Source organism: Alternaria ethzedia (assembly GCF_023757985.1).
Source record: "Alternaria ethzedia strain BMP 0044 chromosome Unknown scaffold_54, whole genome shotgun sequence".
Classification (NCBI taxonomy): domain Eukaryota; kingdom Fungi; phylum Ascomycota; class Dothideomycetes; order Pleosporales; family Pleosporaceae; genus Alternaria; species Alternaria ethzedia.
This window is the reverse complement of record NW_026056247.1, coordinates 1-22123: the sequence shown is the minus strand read 5'-3', so window position 1 is coordinate 22123 and position 22123 is coordinate 1. Positions and strand designations below refer to the sequence as shown.

General features: G+C 41.9%; 5 protein-coding genes across 5 annotated transcripts; 2 read left to right on the top strand and 3 right to left on the bottom strand.

Moving 5' to 3' along the window:
- Window positions 1–364: 364 nt before the first annotated feature.
- On the top strand, window positions 365–5271 carry J4E87_010677 (uncharacterized protein; the record flags this gene model as incomplete). Its single annotated transcript, XM_049382248.1, has 7 exons — window positions 365–439; window positions 525–624; window positions 685–1208; window positions 1723–2497; window positions 2559–3402; window positions 3585–4931; window positions 5001–5271. The coding sequence occupies 7 exons, from the start codon at window positions 365–367 to the stop codon at window positions 5269–5271; spliced, it is 3936 nt and encodes a 1311-aa protein (XP_049227973.1).
- Window positions 5272–5646: 375 nt separating this feature from the next.
- On the bottom strand, window positions 5647–7194 carry J4E87_010676 (uncharacterized protein; the record flags this gene model as incomplete). The annotated part of the gene is made up of 1 exon (XM_049382247.1): window positions 5647–7194. One exon carries the CDS (start codon window positions 7192–7194, stop codon window positions 5647–5649), a length of 1548 nt encoding a protein of 515 aa, XP_049227972.1.
- Window positions 7195–7954: 760 nt separating this feature from the next.
- Window positions 7955–8898, bottom strand: J4E87_010675 (uncharacterized protein; the record flags this gene model as incomplete). Its single annotated transcript, XM_049382246.1, has 3 exons — window positions 7955–7987; window positions 8038–8598; window positions 8644–8898. 3 exons carry the CDS (start codon window positions 8896–8898, stop codon window positions 7955–7957), a joined length of 849 nt encoding a protein of 282 aa, XP_049227971.1.
- A 1372-nt stretch (window positions 8899–10270) lies between these two features.
- J4E87_010674 (uncharacterized protein) lies at window positions 10271–11822 on the top strand (the record flags this gene model as incomplete). The annotated part of the gene is made up of 4 exons (XM_049382245.1): window positions 10271–10618; window positions 10669–10697; window positions 10765–11221; window positions 11271–11822. 4 exons carry the CDS (start codon window positions 10271–10273, stop codon window positions 11820–11822), a joined length of 1386 nt encoding a protein of 461 aa, XP_049227970.1.
- A 1013-nt stretch (window positions 11823–12835) lies between these two features.
- Window positions 12836–13508, bottom strand: PCB4 (putative proteasome subunit beta type-4; the record flags this gene model as incomplete). The annotated part of the gene is made up of 3 exons (XM_049382244.1): window positions 12836–13037; window positions 13113–13362; window positions 13412–13508. The coding sequence occupies 3 exons, from the start codon at window positions 13506–13508 to the stop codon at window positions 12836–12838; spliced, it is 549 nt and encodes a 182-aa protein (XP_049227969.1).
- Between the last annotated feature and the right edge of the window lie 8615 nt (window positions 13509–22123).

Genomic DNA, 22123 nt, shown 5'->3' with positions numbered 1-22123 from the left:
CGAACTACGTGTGCGGCTGTTGCACTTGCTTTGCGTGACACCGAAGATGATGGTCGCCAGCGCATCCTCCAGCCCTCAGTCGCAGGGAATATTCGGCGTAAAGCAACAGCTCCTTGGATCCTGCATATTCTTTGACAGTGACCAGCATCTCTCGGAGCTGCCAAATCGGTGTACGTAGATACGCGCCTGCGAATAGATGGATCGCCGTCTGTGCCTCGGTTATTCTGACCGGCTATGAGATCACCGGTCCCGACTCCTCACCCAGCACCTACATACATAGGGCATGGTGCCAGGAACAAAGTCGCACCCCCTGTCTTATCCCCACAACAGCTCCCACAGACTCGCTCTCTAAAGAAAGCCGGTCATGTCTCAGCCGAAGATTACATTCTACGTGGACATTGTGAGCCCGTTTGCCTACATTGCTTTCCACGTCCTCAAGGTGAGTTTGTCTGGGTGGTGGTATAGGTTGAAGCACGTTTGAGACGTAGAGGTGTAATGCGGTGCTAATCGAAGCGTTTGTGCAGAATTCAAAGGCCTTCAAACAGGTCGAGGTGCAATATGTGCCGATCCTGCTTGGGGGTTTGATGAAGGTCTGTGGGAACACACCGCCGCTGAACATTAAGAGTATGTCAAGTTTTGTTCTCAGACTTGCCACTGTCTACCCTGACCTCTAACATCATACAGACAAAGACAAGTGGATCAATACGGAGCGCCAGCGCTTGTCGAAACAGTTCAACGTGCCCATCCTGCAAGATGCTCCGCCTGGCTTCCCTGTCAGCACATTGCCCATTCAGCGCGCCCTGGTATCTCTCTCGCTCTCTCACCCACAAAAACTTGAACGCGCAATAGAGCTCTGCTACGAAAATTTCTGGGCGCACTGGAACGACCCGACTAAGCCGGAGAATCTGCAGGCTATCCTTGGGACTGTTTTGGGCAGTGACGAAGAGGCGCAAAAGGTGATCGCGAGGACGAAGACCGATGAGGTGAAGCAGGCTCTGGGCGGAAACACTACCAAGGCGTTTGAAGACGGCGCCTTTGGGCTGCCATGGTTTGTCGGTAAGCGCAGAATTGGTGCTCTGTCAGATAATCAGAAAGTGTTTGTTGACCATGTGCGGCAGCTACCAACGCGAGAGGAGAGACTGAGGGGTACTGGGGCGTCGATCACATGGGTCAGCTATGTGACCATTTGGGTCTGGAGAGGCCGTCTAGTAAGGAATGGCGCTCATTGCTGTAAGAAAAGGTTTACCATCGGCCGACACGACCACGCATACAGTCCCGGATTATGTATTCCACGACGAATTCCAGCCGAGCACAGCTACTGTCTCCCATTGACTATGCTAGCTGTAACGAGATGCTCGTGACAATTTCAGAGCTGACAGGGGCTATGGTATTGGGGATTCGCGCTCCTTTCACTTTAAACTGCTGTCTCTAGGCCACCACCTGGTAACATCAGGGTTGACACAGCAACGAAATCTCAGTGGGCCATAATTACGCCTTCCTGGCTTGGCCCTGCGCAATATACAAGTGTGAGTCCTCCGCTTGAGCGCGAGTTGTCGTTGAAGTTTCGTTCTCTACTCGTCATTCATCCTACGTCAGAAAGCACAGGTCTCCATGTGATTTTTCCTCTGGTGCACTTGCAAGTCTGCCCCACAAGCTTTATCTGCCGCCCTCAGTTCTCCTCCCCGTCTTTACTGTCGCCTGTATTCAGTTCCTCGGCTGCAGATCCAGTCTACTGAAGAAATGGATTACTACCGACAAAATGAACTCCCCGAGACGGTCAAGCGTTACAAGACCTACACCGACCAATTCCAAGCGTGGTTGCTCCAGACAGCCTTCCAACGTGGCGTGGAGATTGCAAATGTGGTTGCAGACCAGGCTAAGAAGAAAAAGAACAAGAAGGGCTACAGAATACCGCTACAAAAACAGGAGCAGCTCGTCAACGCCATAGCCGCTACGAGCATTCCGCTCGCGGACACCAGTGGTATCGACGACCTGGGAGACGCTATCCGGTCAAGGAAGGAGGTAACGCAATATCACAAACACAATAACACGGCGGACCTGGGTCATGAATACTTCAATGGCAGCTTAGAAGCGCTCATGGCGGTGCTGAAGGATCTTGTCCCCGGTATCAATAAGGCTCGAAACGGCAAGACTGACACGCCTACCCTTGTCTTCATCCAGTTTCCCGCCGAGTCCAACAAAAGCCAAGACGAACAGGACGATTTACTTGAGAAGATGCGGAAGCGGGACCAGGTTGACATGGATGATGGCAGCCAGCAGCAGCAGCCTCTGACTTCCAAGACGAAGACGAAGGCGCCGATACCAGAGGAGAACCTGCTGACTGCAGAGGAGGAACAGTTGCGCCGTGACTTTCTTGTACTCTGCTTCCTCTACAAGTTCAACCGCATACGGGCTGTCATCTACGAGGTGTGGGTCGCTTACCATGAGGGCCATGTCAATGCGATGACCGCAGCGCTAGTGACCGACCTCGCCCAGGGTAAGTGTCTCTGTACAAATTGCATGTGAAGTAGATACTGACTTCGTCCACCTGCGTTTAGATCATTTGCACCAGAACGTCAAGGCACTGATGGAGGAGCTCGATTTGCTACCAGGAGACCTGGCCATACTCATCCGTCAGCTTTTCGATACGATCAAAGCAGCTCCCAACACTGGAGCACAGAACGCAGCAACACCGCTCACTGAAAAGGCACTGCGTCACCTGTTTTGTCTGGATGATGCTGCCGTCTTGATCAAGAGCTACGTCACGAATAAGCGCCCGATGAAGGACAGTATTGGCAACGACATCCAGGAGCACCCTCTCATGATATTCTTGAGGTTCTTCGACGTTATTCGCAAGGGCAACCTCAAGCTTCCAAAGTGGGATCACTTTACCGCAGAGATGCTGTTGCATCAGAGTACATCACAAGACTACCTACCCTTCGGCCTTGCCATTGTTCTCGACATCCAAGAGGCAGTGCGCGACGACTGTCGTCGGATGCTACGCGACCTCACCGAGCACGGCTTAGACATCGCCAGATGTATCCGTTGTCATGTCGACTACGAAGACCGCATGTGGGCCAAGGGAACAAAGCCTGACTACATGTGCAAAGAAGAGATCAAGTTCAGTACCCTCCTGTTGAAGCCTCTAGACAGGCTGTTGGACTGGCTGCAAGATGTTCTGAATTCGCGAGAAGTGCCGATGGCTGCTAGCGTCTTCATCACCGTTCATTCGACGCTCGCGGGACTTTCAATGTGGCACTACAACCAGATCTACCACCATACTACCATTGCCAAGATACAGTGGTTCATCAATGGCCTCGCTCACCTCTACAACGCCGCCTGCCAAATCGGCGGTCTGAACATCCAGTGGCCAGACCTCGACTATCTGATCAAGATGCATGGGTAAGATTTTCAGCGTATGAACTACATGTGAGACACGCACTGATTCTGTGCTCAACGCTTAGGACAAGAGCTTTGTTTCACGGCGATCCACCGACCCACCCTAACGACTTTCTCAATCGCTATCTCCTCTCGGGTAGCACCAGTAGCCGCGCTATGGCCACGGACTTCCGCCACAGTTCCAGGTACCTCCCTCGGGTGCCGAAACAAGTTGGAGTGAAACGCGGTTTACGGAGTGATTTGCCATTGGAGGCTAAGATTTCCGATTACTATGGCCCGAACCCGGACAATAACCGTTGGTTGAGGCGTCATGCAGTCTTCAACCATCTCTACCGACGGAAAGAGGCTGTTGGAGGCGCATCAGACGATGACTGCAAACAGGCTAGACGGATCTCAGAGGACTTGCGAGGCACGTTTGCCGATCTAGCAACCAAGATCACGCCCTCGAAGCCAAGGCGAAAAGGCAAGGACAAGGCCAGGGTACGCAAACCCGATTTCGACAAGCAGGACGAGACACACGCCAAGCTGCTAGGTACCATGAGGTCAGAACTGCAGGAGAACGAAGTACACAGTAACTTTGACTTCCTCTCCTTCTATCGTCGCGCCTTCGGCCTCGTTCTACGCCTTCGCGAGGAAGTTCTCATGAGCGACGATGTACGGCGCTCCCGGGCTGAAGACATCAATGCAAATCCCGAGCCCCACAATTTCCAACTGATAACAGATCTCTTCCGCGATCTTCGAATTGAGCCCAAGACTAAGAAAGAAGAAGAGGCCGAAGCGAAGGAGGGTGCTGGACAGCAGCTCTCAGCCAAAGTCGTACCGTTGAAGCAGATTCGACGTGTCGCTGAGATGATGCATGACTTGACCCTTGCCAAGGGTGATGTGGAGTTGAGGCGCGCCAAGTTACGGGTCAAGGGGGATTGGGAGGGTCTCAAGGCTTCGTATGCTGCTGAAGAAGCTGAGAAAGAGGCTTCTGGTGTCGAAGAGAGCGTTCCACAGGCAGAATCCGAAGACGAAGTGGTGACTGAGGTTTCCGATGCTTTAGATGGCCTTGCGCCTCCGCTGAGCATCGTCAACGGCACCAAGCGCACGTTCGAGGCAGATCGAGACTCAGAAGATGGTGGGACGTATACGCTGGGGTCTCAGATCTTGGGACAAAAGCATACACAGTGCGACACGAAAAACTGGTCAGACGAGCCTGATAGTCTAGAAGTCCTTGATGTCGCTATCGATACCCAGGATATGGAGGCCCTGTCACGCTTCGAGGACAAGAGAAATGACATCAGGCGCAAATACGAAGCGGACGTTGACTCCGCGAACCGCCCAGTTCACTTGCTCAACTCAGGCGGTTGGAACGGCGCATGTGTAGAAGTCGCTGCGGACGAACACATCCCCACTTCCATTGCGCCCGAAGCAGACCAGCGCCATTCCTTGGGCTCGCAAATCAGTCAGGTCATGGGCACTGCTGCCGCAATCTCACTCGCAGCACCCATCAACGATGACAACAAACACAGCGGCACAAGATCTATAGGGTGCGTTTCATTAGCTACGGCGACCAGGAACAAGCCAAAAGGAATATACCACCGCATCACATATTCCAGCACTACGTCTCGCAAATCCCGTATCACGGCCATCTTTCCTTCGTCATCGTCTAGGAACACCAAGCTTCTAGCGCTAACCCAGCCGCGAAAGGCCTCATTCCACCGTCTCTCTGGTACCGCTAGGAAGCATCGCATCACCTTTCACTGCTACACGCGATGCGCTATGGCTCGTGCCCTACATGGCCAGCAGACTCGTCTGCAGCGACGAATGGCGATTGCCATTGCGGAGCTGAGGAAGAAGGTCAGGAGGGATTCGGCCGGTAAGTTTTGACGGTATGAAGTGCATTTGAGACATATACTGACTTCGTACCTCCACCTCTGCAGAGTTGGAAAGAGTCAGGTCGAGCGTTAGGGATATGGAAATTGGCAGGGTTTGGGAGACGGAGAGTGATGTGAGTTTGGACTGAGGGGGAAGGAGAGTGCTTGGTAAAGAGGGATCCACGAACAACGAGTTGCGGTCGCGTAGATTCGTACTTTTGAGTAAGCATAGCATAGCAGTGCGATGTGATGCCAGCTAGGACGTCCAGACAATGGCACAAATTCTCTTCACAAACGGTCTATAAACAGATTTCTAACGGCCGTTACGCTTTTAGTGACGCCCCATCAGCCCGGTTTCTTTTACAGTCTGACCCACATCACGCCATACTCATCCCTCAAACATCTTCGTAGTACTAACGTTAATCCGACTCCACGCCTTCCCTGTCCTCAACGCCTCCAGAAACTTCGCAGGCCAATAGATATGATACAAAACGAAAAGGGGCAGAGGGTCTTCGAACAAATACGTCCCATCCTTCCAACCGACAACATGACTCCAAAATGTCGCCAAGTCATTAAAAGCAGCCTGGAAGGTCGCGACGCCGAAAAGTAAATCAAGAAGCGGCAGGACAACAAAAGACACCAAGTCATGGCCGATCCAGTAGTAGCTGTATGTCGGGGAGCGAGGGAAAACAGGACCAATCTTGTGTTTCGATGACAAGGGGTTAGGGCTGTTGAAAATGGAGAGGTAAGCTTCTGCCATTTCGGGAGTTTGCTCAAAGAGCACGACGGCCGTGTGGGCGCGCGGGTTGGATTCAATAGGGTAGAACTTGGCGGCTGCGCCTTTATCGTCGTTCTCGACTAGGAAGTCGAAGCTTAGGTGGCCGGTGAAGCTTTCGCCGCCGTCCTTGCACACGCGCTCGGTAAAGCCAAGCATCTTCTTGCTGAGGGGCGACGAGGCAGGCAGCGGCTCGTAGTGCATGAGGAGTTCTAGGCTGGGACAGCTGGTGAAGGCTTTTACTTTTCCACGGATGACGAGGGCGTGCGTACAGTATTCGCTTCCTTTGATGAATTGCTGGAGCTGGAACGGGTTCTCTTTGGTGATGTTGAGCGAGTGGATGTATTGGGCTGTGGCGTCTGGGCTATTGAATGGCAGCAGCGTCATCATGTTGTTCCTGGCCTTGTCGTCCACACCGATGGGTTTCATGATGAACTGTCGTCTTGGTACCGTTCTTCCTGATTTCGTTGGCGTTCTGTGCAGCTCACCCATGAGCACATCGAGCGCTTCATGTGGGTTGGTGCAGCGGTGCGATTCCGGGATTGGGAGACCAAGCGACTCGATGTAGTCGATGAACTTGTCCTTTTCATGGAACTTTTCGACAACGTCTTCCCGGAACTGGATGGCTTCGAAATGGCGGCCTTGTTCTCTTGCTTGCTTCTCTGCTAGGCGGACGACTTGGCCATCTTCTACGGCTGCGACAACGCTGGAGCAACTGATCCATAGGTCCACTTTCTCGCGTTGGATGATCGAGAGAATGGAGTCAATATATGGCTCTGCATCGTCGCCACTCGGTGTGTCCAGACAGTAGTACTTCGCAATAGCGCTGGAGAAGCGACCTGGCGATAAAGAAGAGATGTCGGCGCCAACGATGCGATGCGGTGTATGCTGCGACAGATTGCGCGCAATCGTCAGACCTTTGGTCATGGACACTCCAGTGACGAGGATAGTTTTCCGTCTTCGTGCCGCCGCCACATGCTGCTTATCCTCGGTCGAAAAGGTTGCGTTGTGCTGCCCATGGAGTCGCGACACTGCAAGACCAAGCAACACCAGCGCTGCCGACACAGGCGCGCAAACAGCGCTCAGAGCCAGTAGAAGCACATTCTTCCACACATGGCTATAGTAAAACGGCACCACGGCATCCTTCTTTCCCTCTGCCATGTCTTCGCCGTTGCTGTTGATGGAAGAGAGGTGCTCGTGACCTCGGCACTTGTTCTCGCACAGTCTTCACCGTTCAGACGTTTCCCAACACACCACCAACGGCGTTACCTTATCAAAAAAAGGACCGAGAGAGGTCTCAACTATGCCCTTGCAAAAGCCTGCAAGCTGCGCTGCACTGCAATGCGGGCTGCAAGTAAGTAGGAATTAGCGGTGCAGACGGACGGCTCGTAGTCACGCAATGCGTTCATGCATAGGCGAGGTGATTGATGTGCGTGCGGCTACGTTCGCCCAGACAAAGCTGTTGGCCTGAGAAGGCTGGCTTTGCTCGCTAGTCTAGACGTCATCGTTACTTCACTCATGTACGACATTGTGGAACCCTAGACTCCATCCTGTCTGCGATCTGGTCGTAGTAGATCCTGTTTGCGATCTGGCCGCGATCGGCGGATGGGGGTTGAGGGGTTTGGGCGGCGGATGCAGGGTTCATGGTTATTTCCTCGACCGCGACGTGTCATGCCGTGGTCACAACATCACCACAGTCTGTCAATGTTGGCCTCGCAGAGATGCTTCGCGGAATTTATGAAACAATAGATTCATCTGTTAATGCCGTTTATTTTTGCAAGCATTGAGGCATTGCTGGCACCTGTAGTGCTGGCTGCAGCCGGGTACCGTCGCCGCGCCGAGACGCTCAGGACCCACCAGCACTGAAACTCGCGATTCATAAGATTACAACGCGTCATGTACCAAGTTATGATGCCTTCTTCTAGCCAACGCATCGTGTGATTTCGATGCCGTCCTGTGCTCGTCAGTAAATGCGCGTGAGAGACGGCCGGCGCTCCAACTCACAGGTACGCCCGTGGGCTCGTAGCTGTTTACCAGCTTGCTCTCGTACTTGAGATTCGGGTTGCCTTTGCTCTCGCTGAACTTGGCCTTGCCGTATCTCTTCTCGTACATCTTGACGTTCGTCTCAGCAATGCCGCTGAGGTTTGTCTGACCACCCTCTCCAGCCTCCTTGACCTTCTCCTCAACGCTCGACCTGACATACTTCAAGTACGGCGGATTTCCGGGCTTGATGACATTGTCTGCTGCCAGCACGGAGCCTTTTGTGACCAGGCCAAGCTCCTCGCAGAGCTTCAGATCTGTTGTGTAGGCAGGCTTGTAGTGGTCCAGGAACATGAGATCGACTTGCTTCAGTTGGCCCGATGCTGCCAGCCGTGCAATGCCTTCGTCGCTTGAGCCCACAATCACCTTTACAAGGTCGGTGAGGCCTGCAAGGTCGACCAAAGACATGATGACAGCCGCAAAGGCGGGATCGCGCTCGAAGCTGAAGTATCGCTCGCCGCCTGCTTTTCGTACAGCATCTGCGAAAAGAATACATGAATAGCCTACGTAGCCGCCGAGCTCGACCTACGTGCTGTTAGGGGTGTAATTCGAGTGCAGGGACATTCATACCATGGTTTTTGGCTTTACTTCCGCGATCAAGTCCGTGACAATGCGGCCCTTGTCCTCTCCCACATTCATGAGATACTTCTTTGTGCGTCCATACTCGTCAATGGCTGCCAGAACATGTTCTGGTGATCCTCGTATCTTCTCGATGTTGGGATGTGAATAGACGAAGTGCAGGAGCTCGATTTCGCGCCCATCGTCGAAAAACGCACCCTCCTCCTCTTGCGCTGCATATGCTTTGCTTTGATCAAAGCTGCCCATTGTTGCTGTTGTTCAATGGCAATCTGAAATTGTGCGGACAGTCGTAAGCTCGACGCGTCCGAGCTACCACAGTTGCCCCTCAACGCGTCCGGTCTAGTGCGGGGCTGTGATCAGTAATGACGAAATACATGCAGGAACATGTACGAGTGGCGCTTAGTCCATTCGACTGCTTTAGCACCCAATCTGCCTCCGTGGAGGCGTCTAGATGTCACTCCTTATGTTAGCACATTAGCAATTGACATCGCGCAAATTGCTTTTCCTGCAAAACCCCATTATTGAGGGTGGGATGCCAATGTAGGTGTGACGCCGTATCCTGCCTTTTCCATGCCACACTCCCGTGTACGCGTCAAAGCGCCCTTGGCACCGGTTGAGGCGAGTTCGCACTATGCCATGCGGATACGCGACGCTCATGTGGGGCGGTTCATTGGTGCATACACGGTCCTGTATAGTGTTGACGTTGAGTTGGGTGTGGCTGTCGTCAACGATCTAGAGCACGCTGTGTCCGCTAACCGACTACGGAGCCACAAGGACTTGCCATGACAACGTACGCTTACCTCTACCAGGCAATATACCTCAACGATCCTGGATCCGCCAAACTCTATCTACCCGAAGCGGGAACTAGAATCGAAAAGATCTCGCTGAATGTCACAATTTTCCAGCTTGTCCCTGGACTGAGGGGTAAGAAAGTGCCGCTGTATGGCTACCGGTAGCGCACTATCAGCCCTGCGCACACACTGCACCTCTTCTGACTCGCTGGCAAATGAGGACTCTGTCACCATCTGCCACAGAGCGTCAGCAATCGAACGATGTGAATCCTGAAGTGGATATGAGGTGATTTCGATGGCTGCCCCGCAGTTGTATGTAGTGTATCTCATTCACTCCACCACGGGAGAGACTCCGTTGTTGGCACTAGATGGGTTCGCGGCTTGTGCTACGCCGAGTTCGTCCTTGGCCGAAGGCAAGTAGGATGGTTCTGCTGTGCCCAAGCCCGCAAAAACCCATGTTGCATGAGTAAAGTGCATATCCCATGTGCCGGAACCGGGTTTTACCGCTGGGAGGGCAATGTTGTTGAAGTCATTTCATCATGGCTGGCCAGTAGGAGCCTAGTTTGGCTCGAAGTGAAGTGGCACCAAGTCCAAACAACAAGGGATCCACGAGTGGCCGCATCATGAACGAGAATAATGCGTATGGTTGACGTTGTCTGGAGCACTGCCGACCTTTGAGAGCCAATGGAGGCAGAGCGTGTACCGCGAGCTATGTGAGTAGTCCCAGACGATATCGGTCTGTCGCCATTTATATAGAGCAGTCCTGCGTACACTGACCCCGCAGAACTCAACGTATCTCATTCACACCTTTTCCACCTCTTTTCACCATGTCAGACCTCAAAGCTTCCGTTGTCGAGACCCAAAACGGCTTCCACGTCGAGGGATACGAGAAGATCGAATATGACTTCACCTTCCTCGATGGCGTCTTCAACCCTGCCAACAACAACCTAGCCAAGTGCTACGAGCGTTGGGGCCGCTGCCTGGCTGTCATGGATCTTAACATCTACAACGTCTATGGCGATGAGATGCAAAAGTACTTCGACCACTACAACCTGCCCCTGACGATCCACAAGACCATGATCGGCGAAAAGGCCAAGTCCATGGAGACTCTCCTGAGCATTGTTGACTCGATGACCGACTTTGGCATCATCCGAAAGGAGCCCGTACTTGTCGTGGTATGTTCTCCACCCCGAATGACGTGTTGCAGAATGCTGACCTATCGCAGGGTGGTGGTTTGGTGACTGACGTTGCTGGGTAAAAAATAGCTCTAAGGCACTCTGGCCTGACTGCGCTGTAGGAATGGAGTTAACTCGTGACCTAGATTTGCTTGCGCGGCATACCGAAGAAATACCAACTTCATCCGTATCCCAACTACCGTCATTGGCCTGATCGATGCCAGTGTCAGCATCAAGGTCGCCGTCAACTACGGCAACTACAAGAACCGTCTCGGAGCGTACCACGCCCCGATGCACACATTCCTCGACTTCTCCTTCTTGAAGACCCTGCCAGAGGGCCAAGTACGAAACGGTTTCGCAGAGTTGATCAAGATTTCGACCTGCGCCCACAAGCCAACATTTGACCTGCTGGACAAGTACTGCGAGAAGCTAATCACTTCTCGGTTCGGTCGTGAGGGCAACGACAAGGAGGTTCTCCAGGCAGCGGATGAGATCAACCGTGCTGGTATCCACGAGATGTTGAAGCTCGAGACGCCCAACCTCCACGAGATCGGTCTCGACCGTGTCATTGCCTACGGCCACACCTGGAGTCCGCTCCACGAAGTAATGTTACCGCACCCTAAGCACGTTGCCTTTGCTGACTCTTCCGAAGCTTTCACCCAAGGTTCCGCTCCGTCACGGACATGCCATCTCCATCGACATGGCCTATTCGGCGACATTGGCAAACCAGCGCGGTCTCCTCAGCGACGAGGAGCACAGGAGGCTGTTGAACCTGTTCTCCAGGGCTGGTCTGTCCATGGACCACGAGCTGTTCGACGAGGACATGCTCGACAAGGCCACCAAGGCTATCCTGAAGACTCGTGACGGTCTGCTCCGTGCTGCCGTGCCCAACCCTATCGGTACCTGCGTGTTCCTGAACGACGTCTCTCCCGAGGAGATGAACAAGGCTCTGCGACGACACAAGGAGCTGATGAAGGAGTACCCCCGCGAGGGCGCCGGTCTCGACGCCTTTGTCGATGCCTCCGACACTGGATATACCATGAACGACAAGCCCATCGAGGATGCTATGCACGAGTCGAAGAAGACCATGAACGGCATGAGCAACGGCGCGGTCAACGGTACTGCCAAGGGCCAGGCGAACGGTCCTCCCCAGGGTCTCCAGGAGGTCATGGCCAACGGGTACGAGAACGGATACAAGAACTAGGCGCGACATAGCTGCGAATAAGTCCGACTAGGCAAGCGCATGTCCGACGGTTGCGATGACTAGAATGTGAAAGCGGTTGTTTGAAGCGGCGGCACTGTCTCCAGGCCGCAGTGGTGGATCGCGACATGCTTCAAGCTCATCAGCTTCCCCAAAATCAAAAAAACAATTCACTCTACACAATACTCTATGACCTTTGACTCCGTGAAACATGTTGTGGCCCGTGGGACGGGTGAGTGCGCGGCGGTGTCGATGTGTGCAGTCGAATGAAGTGGGCACTGAAGATACGTTACGCGGTTCTCGATTGAGTGTTGCGGTTGCGCCATGGTCTTTTCTGCAGCATCATGCCGTCGCCAGTGTTGGTGTTGGTGGGCCGCACGCCTCGTCGCCCTCGTCGCTGTTGCCGCTCCATCGCACGGTGGTGCCCGTGCCCGGAAAACCCTTCTGCCCGTGCACCGGCTTGGCGCCCCCACACGTCAGTATAAAAACTCTGCGCCCCTCGTCCTCCTTTGTCGCTCCTTGATCAAAAAATACAAACGATCCCAGCCACGACTATCAGAACATCTCTGTCTTTTAGTTGCCAGTCACTACGGTGGCGTGGGATCGGAGAGCGATACTCCTGTAGGAAGCTGCTTTCTCGTTGGGTCGTCTTCAGTGATGGCGATGAGTCTGCGGTGTCGATTTATTTGGAGGACATACCTATGTCTCGTGCATGCGTTGCCGTGAGTGTGATGTACTTGTTAGTTTGTCATGGTTGCTCTGACTCGTTGCTTCCATGGCTCGTCGTCGTCGGATTCATGACCTTTGGCCCTATGGCATCGTGCACGGAGTTGGCGAAGAGGTCTGCAAGGTTCAGAAGCAAGAAAGAGACAGAGCACGACACGGCAGTCATTAATGTCAATTGACTATTTGTCGTTATTATCTATCATGCCCGAGTGTCATGATCGTAATGGCACCCGTTTGCTGTGCATAAATCATCTGGTAGAATGGTCTAGCCTCGGCTGACCCATGGCCTTCTATGGGATCGCAACCTTTACGTCGTCTTCGTACTCCACGTCTTTGATGCCATCCTTTGTTATGACCTTGACCAGTACGCCCTTGAAATCGATCGGAAGACGTCGCTTCAGCTCCTCGGTGCACATACGCAGGATCTTCATGCCTTGTTCGTAGTCGATGTCAGGATGGTGATGCTTGTCGAGCAGAGAGAGGCAGTAGTACCTGGCAGTACCGTGTTAGCATGGGCCTGAATGTGCGGGAGGTGCTGCATTGGAGAGGGCAGCGGATGGGACGTACTGTGCGTATCCATGTGCGGCGTATGGGAGCGGTGCTTGACTCGCCAAGTAGTCGATCCAGTAGAGAGTTGGCTTGTCGGCAATCGTGTCGTATCCACCCAGGAGCAAGTTGACCGTGTATGGTTTTCTTGATCGCAGCGCCGACGCCAGTTCTCCTCGGACGAAGTTGGCAGTTGCAGCGGGTGACAGCTCCATGTTGTTGCGCATCGAGTATAATTGTACGTTTGCCTGGATGTATTCGGCGAATTGGACTGCACCACCGTCAGCTACCGCTAGTCGCCGTGGCCGCTCCTGTCATACCCGTATCGCCGGCTTCTCCAGAGAAGGCCATCAGCGTGTGTGTGTTGAGTACTCGGGTCTTGTCGTCGGACGCCTTGAGGATGGTGGCGCCACGCATGGCGGCTTTGGAGGCGGCGATGAGGGTGAAGTCCTTGCCGGTGATTCCTAGCAAGACCTCCCTGTGCAACAATCAGTATCCAGATAGCGCGTCTTGTGAACGACGTACATGGTGATGAGCTTGGGGTGGTGGCTGTGGGGAGGGAAGGCGACTGTCGTCGGGCGTGGACAGGCGGGCGGGGAGGCGTAAGATCAGGCAAATTCAGCGTCCGGATTCACGGTCGTGGTGGTTCAGCGGCAGGGACCGTTTGGTGTGGCTATGGCTGTGGTGGTGTTGACGCCGCACGTGAAGGCAGCTCTCAGCGTCGCGGCTGCCGTACACATGAAGCTTGGGCCAGCGTGGCCTTGGCAGGACTGGACTCGTCGTGCACCCGCTGTGCCCACATGTCGCCTGCACAGTCGCAACGTCTCCAGTGAACTGCTCGAATACAAGCCACGGCTACGTGTGCTTGAGCTTTTCCTCCGCCGCCCTTCAGATGATACACAGACGGCCGCGCATGACTTTACCGGTACCCCTGAGGCACCATGAAACCTGTGGCAGACGCGGCAGGCCGGTCTTCTGTTGGTTAGGCATCCATACACGTAATCCACCTATTTACTATATATTTACTTACTAGTATTACCTCTCTATTATATATACTAGAGGTTCCTCTCTTTATATAGATTATTAATATATTATATACTTTTTTCTATTCTATAAGTTATAAGCTTATTAACGCTTCTAAGCGTAACTTAGCTATCTATATTACTTTTTTCTACTAACTATATAGTGCTTAACTATATTATTATTTATATTTTTAACTATACTATTTTATAAATATCTTTTACTCTCTATTAAATATAACTACTCTTTATAGTATTACTACTATTTTTAGTAAAAACTTTAAAAAGCTTAATAAACTTAATAACTATAATAAGTAGTTTAAAGCTTTTAAAAAGCTTACTTTCTTTAATAGTTATTCTAATATTTATAATAGTTAAGTTACCTTTTTTTTTAAGCCTAAACTTCTAACCTTTACTACTTCTAAGTCTTAGTAATCTACTTATTTTTATTTTAATAGTAATATTATCTTATAAATTACTATATTATACTTACTAAATAACACTACTAACTAACTTACTATTTACTAGACTTAGCTAGAAAACTAGAAAAAGTTTAATAAAACCTTCTACTCTACTACTACTTTTCTTTATACTATAGTTAAGCTTTAAGTTTAAAAAGAACTTACTACTAATAAGTTTTTTAATCTATATAATAGTTTTATTACTATTACTACTAATAATAAAGCGCCTAATACTATTATACTTAATTATACTTTTATTAAGCTTAATTAAATTAAAATATAAAATCTAGCTAATATTTAACTTCTTCTTACTTAGTTTAAAAAACTTTATTATAATATTAGTACTATAGAAAGTATATTATCTTATACTTAGCTTATTAGTAAAATTAGAGCTTTTTTAACTAAATACTATAATCTATTTCTTAACTACTAGAAAATATCTTACTATAATATTAAGATTACTAATACTATATTTAAGAACTTTAAGTCTTTTCTTATTAATTTCTATAATAAGTATAAAAACTTTTAAAATAATACTAAAGATACTAAGCCTTATAAAGCTAATAATAAAAGTAATAATAGAAATAAGTTTATTACTAAGGTTTTCTTTAGTAAGTATATTATATACTTTTATTATAAAGGTAATAGTTACTCTATTAATATATATAAATATATTAGTAAACTAAATATCTCTAAGTATATTTATAAAAACTATAGTAAGCTTAGTTATATAAAAGATAACTACTATATAAAGGCTTACACTCTTAATAAGACTTTTAAGAACTCTACTATAACTTCTACTAACGCTAATATTACTATTTTTAATTTTAACTCTAACTTTAGTATAGCTTATATTATTACTTCTACTAATAATATATACCTTTATAACTTTATAAACTATATATCTCTATTCTCTACTATACTTTATACTACTAATATATTATAGAACTATAATTATAGTAATAGAATAGGCTTAAAAGAAGCTACCTAAAGTAGCTAGAACTATAGTTCTAGGTATATATATATAGTTAATAGAATAATAATACTTTCTACTTTTATAGCTATTACTACTACTTTACTATTTAATCTTTAAATCTATAACTCTAGTATAGTACGTTATATTATAAATAACTTTTTTTTCTTTACTTATCTTAATTCTATTACTAAGACTATTAGTAGGTATAAGAAAGAATCTAAACTTACTATATATAGAAAAAGTACTATTAATATTATTATTACTAATTCTAATAGTAATTACTCTATTCTTAAGCTCTATAACGTTTACTATATACTAAATATATATTATAACTTACTTTTTATCTCTATATTATTAATATCTAGATAAAGTTTTAAAATTCTAATTAATAAATAAAATATACTTATTTATAGTAAAAGTGCTAACTATAATATTATACTTATATCTTTATATCTAAGCGCTAATATTTATATATTTTATATAAAATAATCTTCTATATTACTTACTACTACTATAGTAGTTAATTTTAATAACTCTATTTAGTTAAAGTATTACTATCTTAGGTATCTAAGTTTAGATAGTATATACTATCTTTTTAAAATTAGTAATAGTATTAAAGTTACTAATAAGTAGATTTAGGCTAAGATAAATAATCTTTATTCTATTTATTATACTACTTAAGTGCTTTATAAAATCTTTTATAAACTTACTTAATAATATTATAATACTTTTAGATAGCTTATTACTATTAATATATAGAGTCTCTACCTAATACTAAAGCTTAATAGTAAGTATTATACTCTCTACTTAATTAATAACACTACTTATTTTACTTAAGTTAAACTATTTCTAACTAAGAACTAGATCTTTATACTTCTTATAAGTCTTTTTACCTATTTAGTAAATAAATATAGTTATCTAATAGTTTAAATATAATATAATAATAAGTTTATTATCTATAGTATCTAGACTTACTATATATCTAAGAATATTACTATTAAGAATAGTATTCTCTACGCCTATTTTAACGCTAGCGTAATAGAGTATTCTTACTATTTAATATAAGAGCGTGCCTTTACTATAATTAAAAACTTTTAACTTAGCTTTAATATAACTAAAGCTATAGTAGAGTAACATAAAAAAAGAGATATTAAAAAAGTTATAGTTTTTAAAGCTAGATATCTAGATAACTAGACTAGCTAGAACTAAGATTTTTAGTTTTCTAGAAAGCTAAGAACTTCCTCTTTAAGTTAGCGTCTTTAGGATATTGCTTAGTAAGCATACATAAGAAGAAAAGTAACGTTAAACATAGAGTAAAAAAAAAGCCTAGTTTAATATAGCTACATCTTTTTAACTAGCGTGTAAAAAGTTCTAAAAAAAAATTACGTAATACTAGCTTATATAATGCTTACGTAAGCAGAATTTTAACTATAGTTTCTTATCTAAATAATTTTAAAAAATTAAAAGAAAAAGAAGTACGCTAAAAAAAAGCGCTAAAATTACGTAAGCTTCTTTTAGTCTTATTCTATATATTTTTCTCTTTCTAAGTCTAAATTTTCTCTTCTCTATATTCTCTCTATATTAGCAGAACTTTTAAAATTTAAAAAAAAAGTTTATACTCTATCTTTGCAACAACTATCTACTAGTACTATTAGTACTATACTAGAAAAGTCTTCTAAGTCTATTATAAACGCTCTATAATATATTAAAAAGAAAAAAAATACTTTTACTACTCTTTCTACGCCTAAAAGAAGCTCTAAGTTTAAGGTCTCTAAAAGAGCTACTAAAGTAGTTAATAGAGACTTAGAACGTAGTTCTAAAAAGATAAATTAACGTATTCTAGAAGAGAATAATCTAGACTTCTCTACTAAAACTCTATAACGCTTATTAAGAGTATAGAAATACTCTATTTCTACTACTAAGAAAAAGTAGCTTCTAAACAAAGAAAAGGCTTTATTTAGAAAGAAATACGCTAAGAAGACTCTAAAAAATATTAGAAATATAAACTTTAATAAAGTTATATTTTTAGATAAGTCTTCTATACAGCGTAAGTATAGTACTAGGCAAGAATACGTTAGAAAGAGAAGAAATTAGAAGACTAGGCCTAAATAAGTCTCTACAACTAATACTAGTACGTTTAAAAAAATTCTAAATAAGCTAAATTATTCTCTAGAAAATCTAGTATTTTTCTAGTTTTTTAGATTATTTTTAGCTAGCTTACTAACTAAGTTATAGCCTGTAACATTACTATCTCTATTTAGGGAGCTATCTAGATAGGTAGAAGATCTAAGTTATATATAACTAAAACTCTATAAGAGCTTAGAAGCTTTATAAATACAAGATATATAAGAGAGGTTTTAACTTCTATAGTTAAACCCCTTTTTAAAAGAGGTAAGAAAGAATTCTTTTAATTTTAACTTTAAACAACTATAACTTAGTTAATTCTTATTATTTTTTAAAATTTTTTTTATATTTAGAAAGCTAATATCTTCTTCTATCTAGGGTAGAAATTTTAGTAAGATAACGCTAAGATCTACAAAACTCTAGCCGTTTTTAATTAGTTTAGAAGGAATAGAATTCCTCTCTTTAAGCATTCTACCTATAGCCTAAATCTAAATTCTATAAAAAACGTCTAGAGTTTACTAAAGAATAGGCTAGTAAGAAGGCCTGCTAGCTTCTTAGGCGTAGAAGCTAGTAAGAAAGTAGTAGATTTATTTTCTACTACTATTCTAGAAGAGTAGGTAGTAATACTATAGAAATTAATAGATAACTATATTAAAAGCTTACCTAGGTGTTATAAGGTAGTAGAAAGAGCTAAGAGTTAGTATACTAAGTACTAGTTACTAGATCTAGCTAGCTTATAATACAAAAAGCTTAAAAAATAACTTTTTAATCTAACTATTGCAAAAATAGATAGAATAACTTCTAATTTAAATAAGTAATAGATCTAGGTGTATATAATAGTATATTAAAATTTTAGTAAAATTAATACTATAAACAAAAGAATGTAGGCTAAAAAGAGTAGAGCTTTTTAGTATACTTAAACACTACTAGCGTTACGCTAGTCTTAGCTTACTAAGTAAGATTCTAAAGAGGCTAACTTAAAGAGGAAGTTCTTAGCTTTTTAAAATACTAAAAATCTTAGTTCTAGCTAGTCTAGTTATTTAGATATATAGCTTTAAAAACTATAACTTTTTTAATATCTCTTTTTTTATGTTACCCTACTGTATTATTAATTAAACTAAAGAGATACTATATAATACTACTCTCTCTAATAAACTCTAGACTTATACTATTTATAAAGCTATATATAAAAAGAATTAAGCTCTTTCTAAAGCTTTAAAGTATATAAAAATACTCTAGAAAGCTTTTTATAGTACTAAGTTTAATCTTAGTAAAGATAATACTTAGAGTATATAAGTCTATATAATAATACTACTTAAGCTCTACTTTACTACTAAAGCTAAGAAGCTATATATTTCTTATATATATATTACTTATTTCTTATACGTAGATAGTAAAAAGATATATTAGGTATAGTACTTAGATAAGTATATTATAAAGTAGATTACTATAGCTTATATTAATAATAGTATAAGTATAAATAATTCTTAGTCTTATAGTTAGTATATTAATAAGTAAAATCTACGCTCTATAGTTTCTATCTCTACTAATATAACTAATAATAATAATAATAGTAATATAAGTAGTAACTATACTTTTATTCTAAGTAAGGCTTTAGAAGTAGCTATTTTTATTACTTTTTTTAGTAATTTTTACTATAAAAGTATACTAACTTATCTAAGTAATTTATATAATTTTATAAAAACTTAGTAACTTTATAACTTTATAGAGAAGTGTAATCTCTTTAATAATAGTGTATACTATAGATTATTAGCTAACTTCTATAACTATAATAATAGGCTACCTCTAATACTATTTAATATACCTAGTATTTTCTCTAGTACACGCTCTATAGTCTTAGCTTTAGATATTAACTATACTATATTTTTATTTTTTATAGCTTTTATATAATATTTTTATAGTAGTTAATAGTTTTTATATTCTTTCTAAGACTATACTAATACTCTAGAGCTTTATACTCTCTATAATAATAACTATAATAATAACTATAATAATAACTTCTTCTTATATTCTCTTTAAGTTAACTAATAGATAATATAATATATTATTACTAATACTAACCTAAGGCCTATTTATATCTTTAGTAAAGATAATATATTCTCTAAATATAGCTCTAATAATAATTATCTAAACTTTTATATTTTAGTTCTTTCTACTTTATAAAATACGTAGAACTATATTTCTATACTACTTATTTTACTTAGCACTTCTTAGTAAAATAATTTTACTCTTAGCCTTTTCTCTAGTTATAAAGCTATACTATTAACTTTAGTTTCTAAAAGTATATAGAATAACTATTTAAATTATATAGTTTATAGAAGATATTATTATAAAGACTTTAAGTCTAATAACTCTAAATATTAATTTTACTATTAATACTATTACTAGTATATTCTAGCTACTAATAAGTAAACTAACTATATATTAAATATATATTAAATATATAGATACTTAAAGATACTAATTTATATATATATCTATAATATATCTAGAGAACTATATAATTACTATAAATCTACTAACTAATATCTTACCTATATTTTATAATAAATTCTAATATCTTACTCTATATTATCTAAAGTAGATTATTATCTTATATACTAGAAAGTATCTAAGTAGACTCTAAAGATATATAGCTTAAGTTCTTAATAATATAATAGATAATACTTTTATTATAGTAAAGTGTTAATATAGAGTAGAGTAATAAAACGTAGTTAGTAACTTTATATAGTAATTTTATTATAAGTATATTTTTTAAATACCTTATACTTACTATATATAACTATAGAATTTAATAAAACTTTTTTTTTAATATTTACTATAGATATAGTACTTTAATAATAATAATAATATACTTATAAAAAGTAATAGTAATAAAGGCTTCTTTAGTATACTTAAAAGTAGACTTAGAAGTAGTAATAAGTAAGCTATAAAGCTATTAGGCTATAGAAATATTAAAATATTCTTAATTCTAGAATTTAATATAGAAATAAGCTTTCTATAGTATAGATACTAATAGTAATAATAGAAAGGTTTTAGTAAAAAAAGTAAAAAGTAGAGCATAGTATAATATAGCCTTTCTTTTAGCTATAAAGCTAGATAAGTAAAAGCGCTATATAAGTAAACTTTAGGTCTAGAGTAATATTAAATTATAGTACTATACTACTATAAAATATAAATAATTAATATTTATGTAGATAAACTATAGTATAGAGAATAGTAGCCTAGAAGAGGTTATATAAAGCTTTATATATAAAAAATACTTCTCTTCTTCTTCTTTTTTTATTTTATAACTTTCTATCTTAAAGAACTTCTTATATTTCTAAGAAATCTAAATATCTAGCTAAATACCTAGGTACAACTTCTAAGCTTAATACTAATACTAATATTACTTTAAAGATATTAAACTCTGCTTTTCTCTATATACTTACTATCTAGGTAGATACTTCTAACTCTTTAATACTTAGCCTAAGTAATAGTTACTTAGTACTACTTATAGACTTAGTTTCTTATAGAGTTAGTATTACTAATACTAATATAACTTTTAATACTTTATAGCTTAGAGTATAGATATATAATAGTAACTTAGATAATATAGTAGTAACCTTCTAGAACGTTATAACAACTCTTTTAATAGAGTTTAATCTAGAGAATCTAGTACTATATACTTATCTTTATATAGATATACTCTTTATTATTAAGCTATTCTAAATAAATACGCTATTTATATACTATACTATAAAGAAGAAGAAAGATAAAGCCTTTACTTAGAAGAAATTTAAGCGTTAGAGAATAGTAGATAGTATATATACTTATACTATAATAATGCTAGTGCCTATAGTAGTTAAAAAGTATATATAGTATAAAAAACTTTATTTTTAGACTTTACTCTAGAAGTTAGAAACGCTTAGAATTATCTAAAGAAAGAAAAATAAGCTAGTAGTATAAGTATAGTAGTAACTAGACTAGTAAGCTAAGAAATAGTAGTTATAAGCGCTCTAAAATAATCTAAGCGTTATTATAAAGTATAAAAAGCTATAGTAAGAGCTAAAGACTTATTAGTATAAATAAAGAATAGATAAGTAGATAGATAAGTAAGTAAGTAGGTAAGAATAAATATAGATAGTAAGTAGTAATTATATAATATAGCTAATATAGCTAAGCTTATAAGTAATTATATATAAAATATAGGTTACTAGTAATTATATAAGTATCTTATAGGTATCTTAAATTAGTTTAGAGTTTTTATACTAGCGTAGCTAGACTTACTTAGTTTTTTTTTAGTATTACGTAATTATATAAAGCTTATACTAGTGCTAGTTAATAGTCTAAATAGCTATTAGTAATATATAATAAATATAAAGTAGTTAGCCTATTATAATTATATATAGTAACTATTATATTAGTAAAGAAAGAAGAGTAGGTATAAGT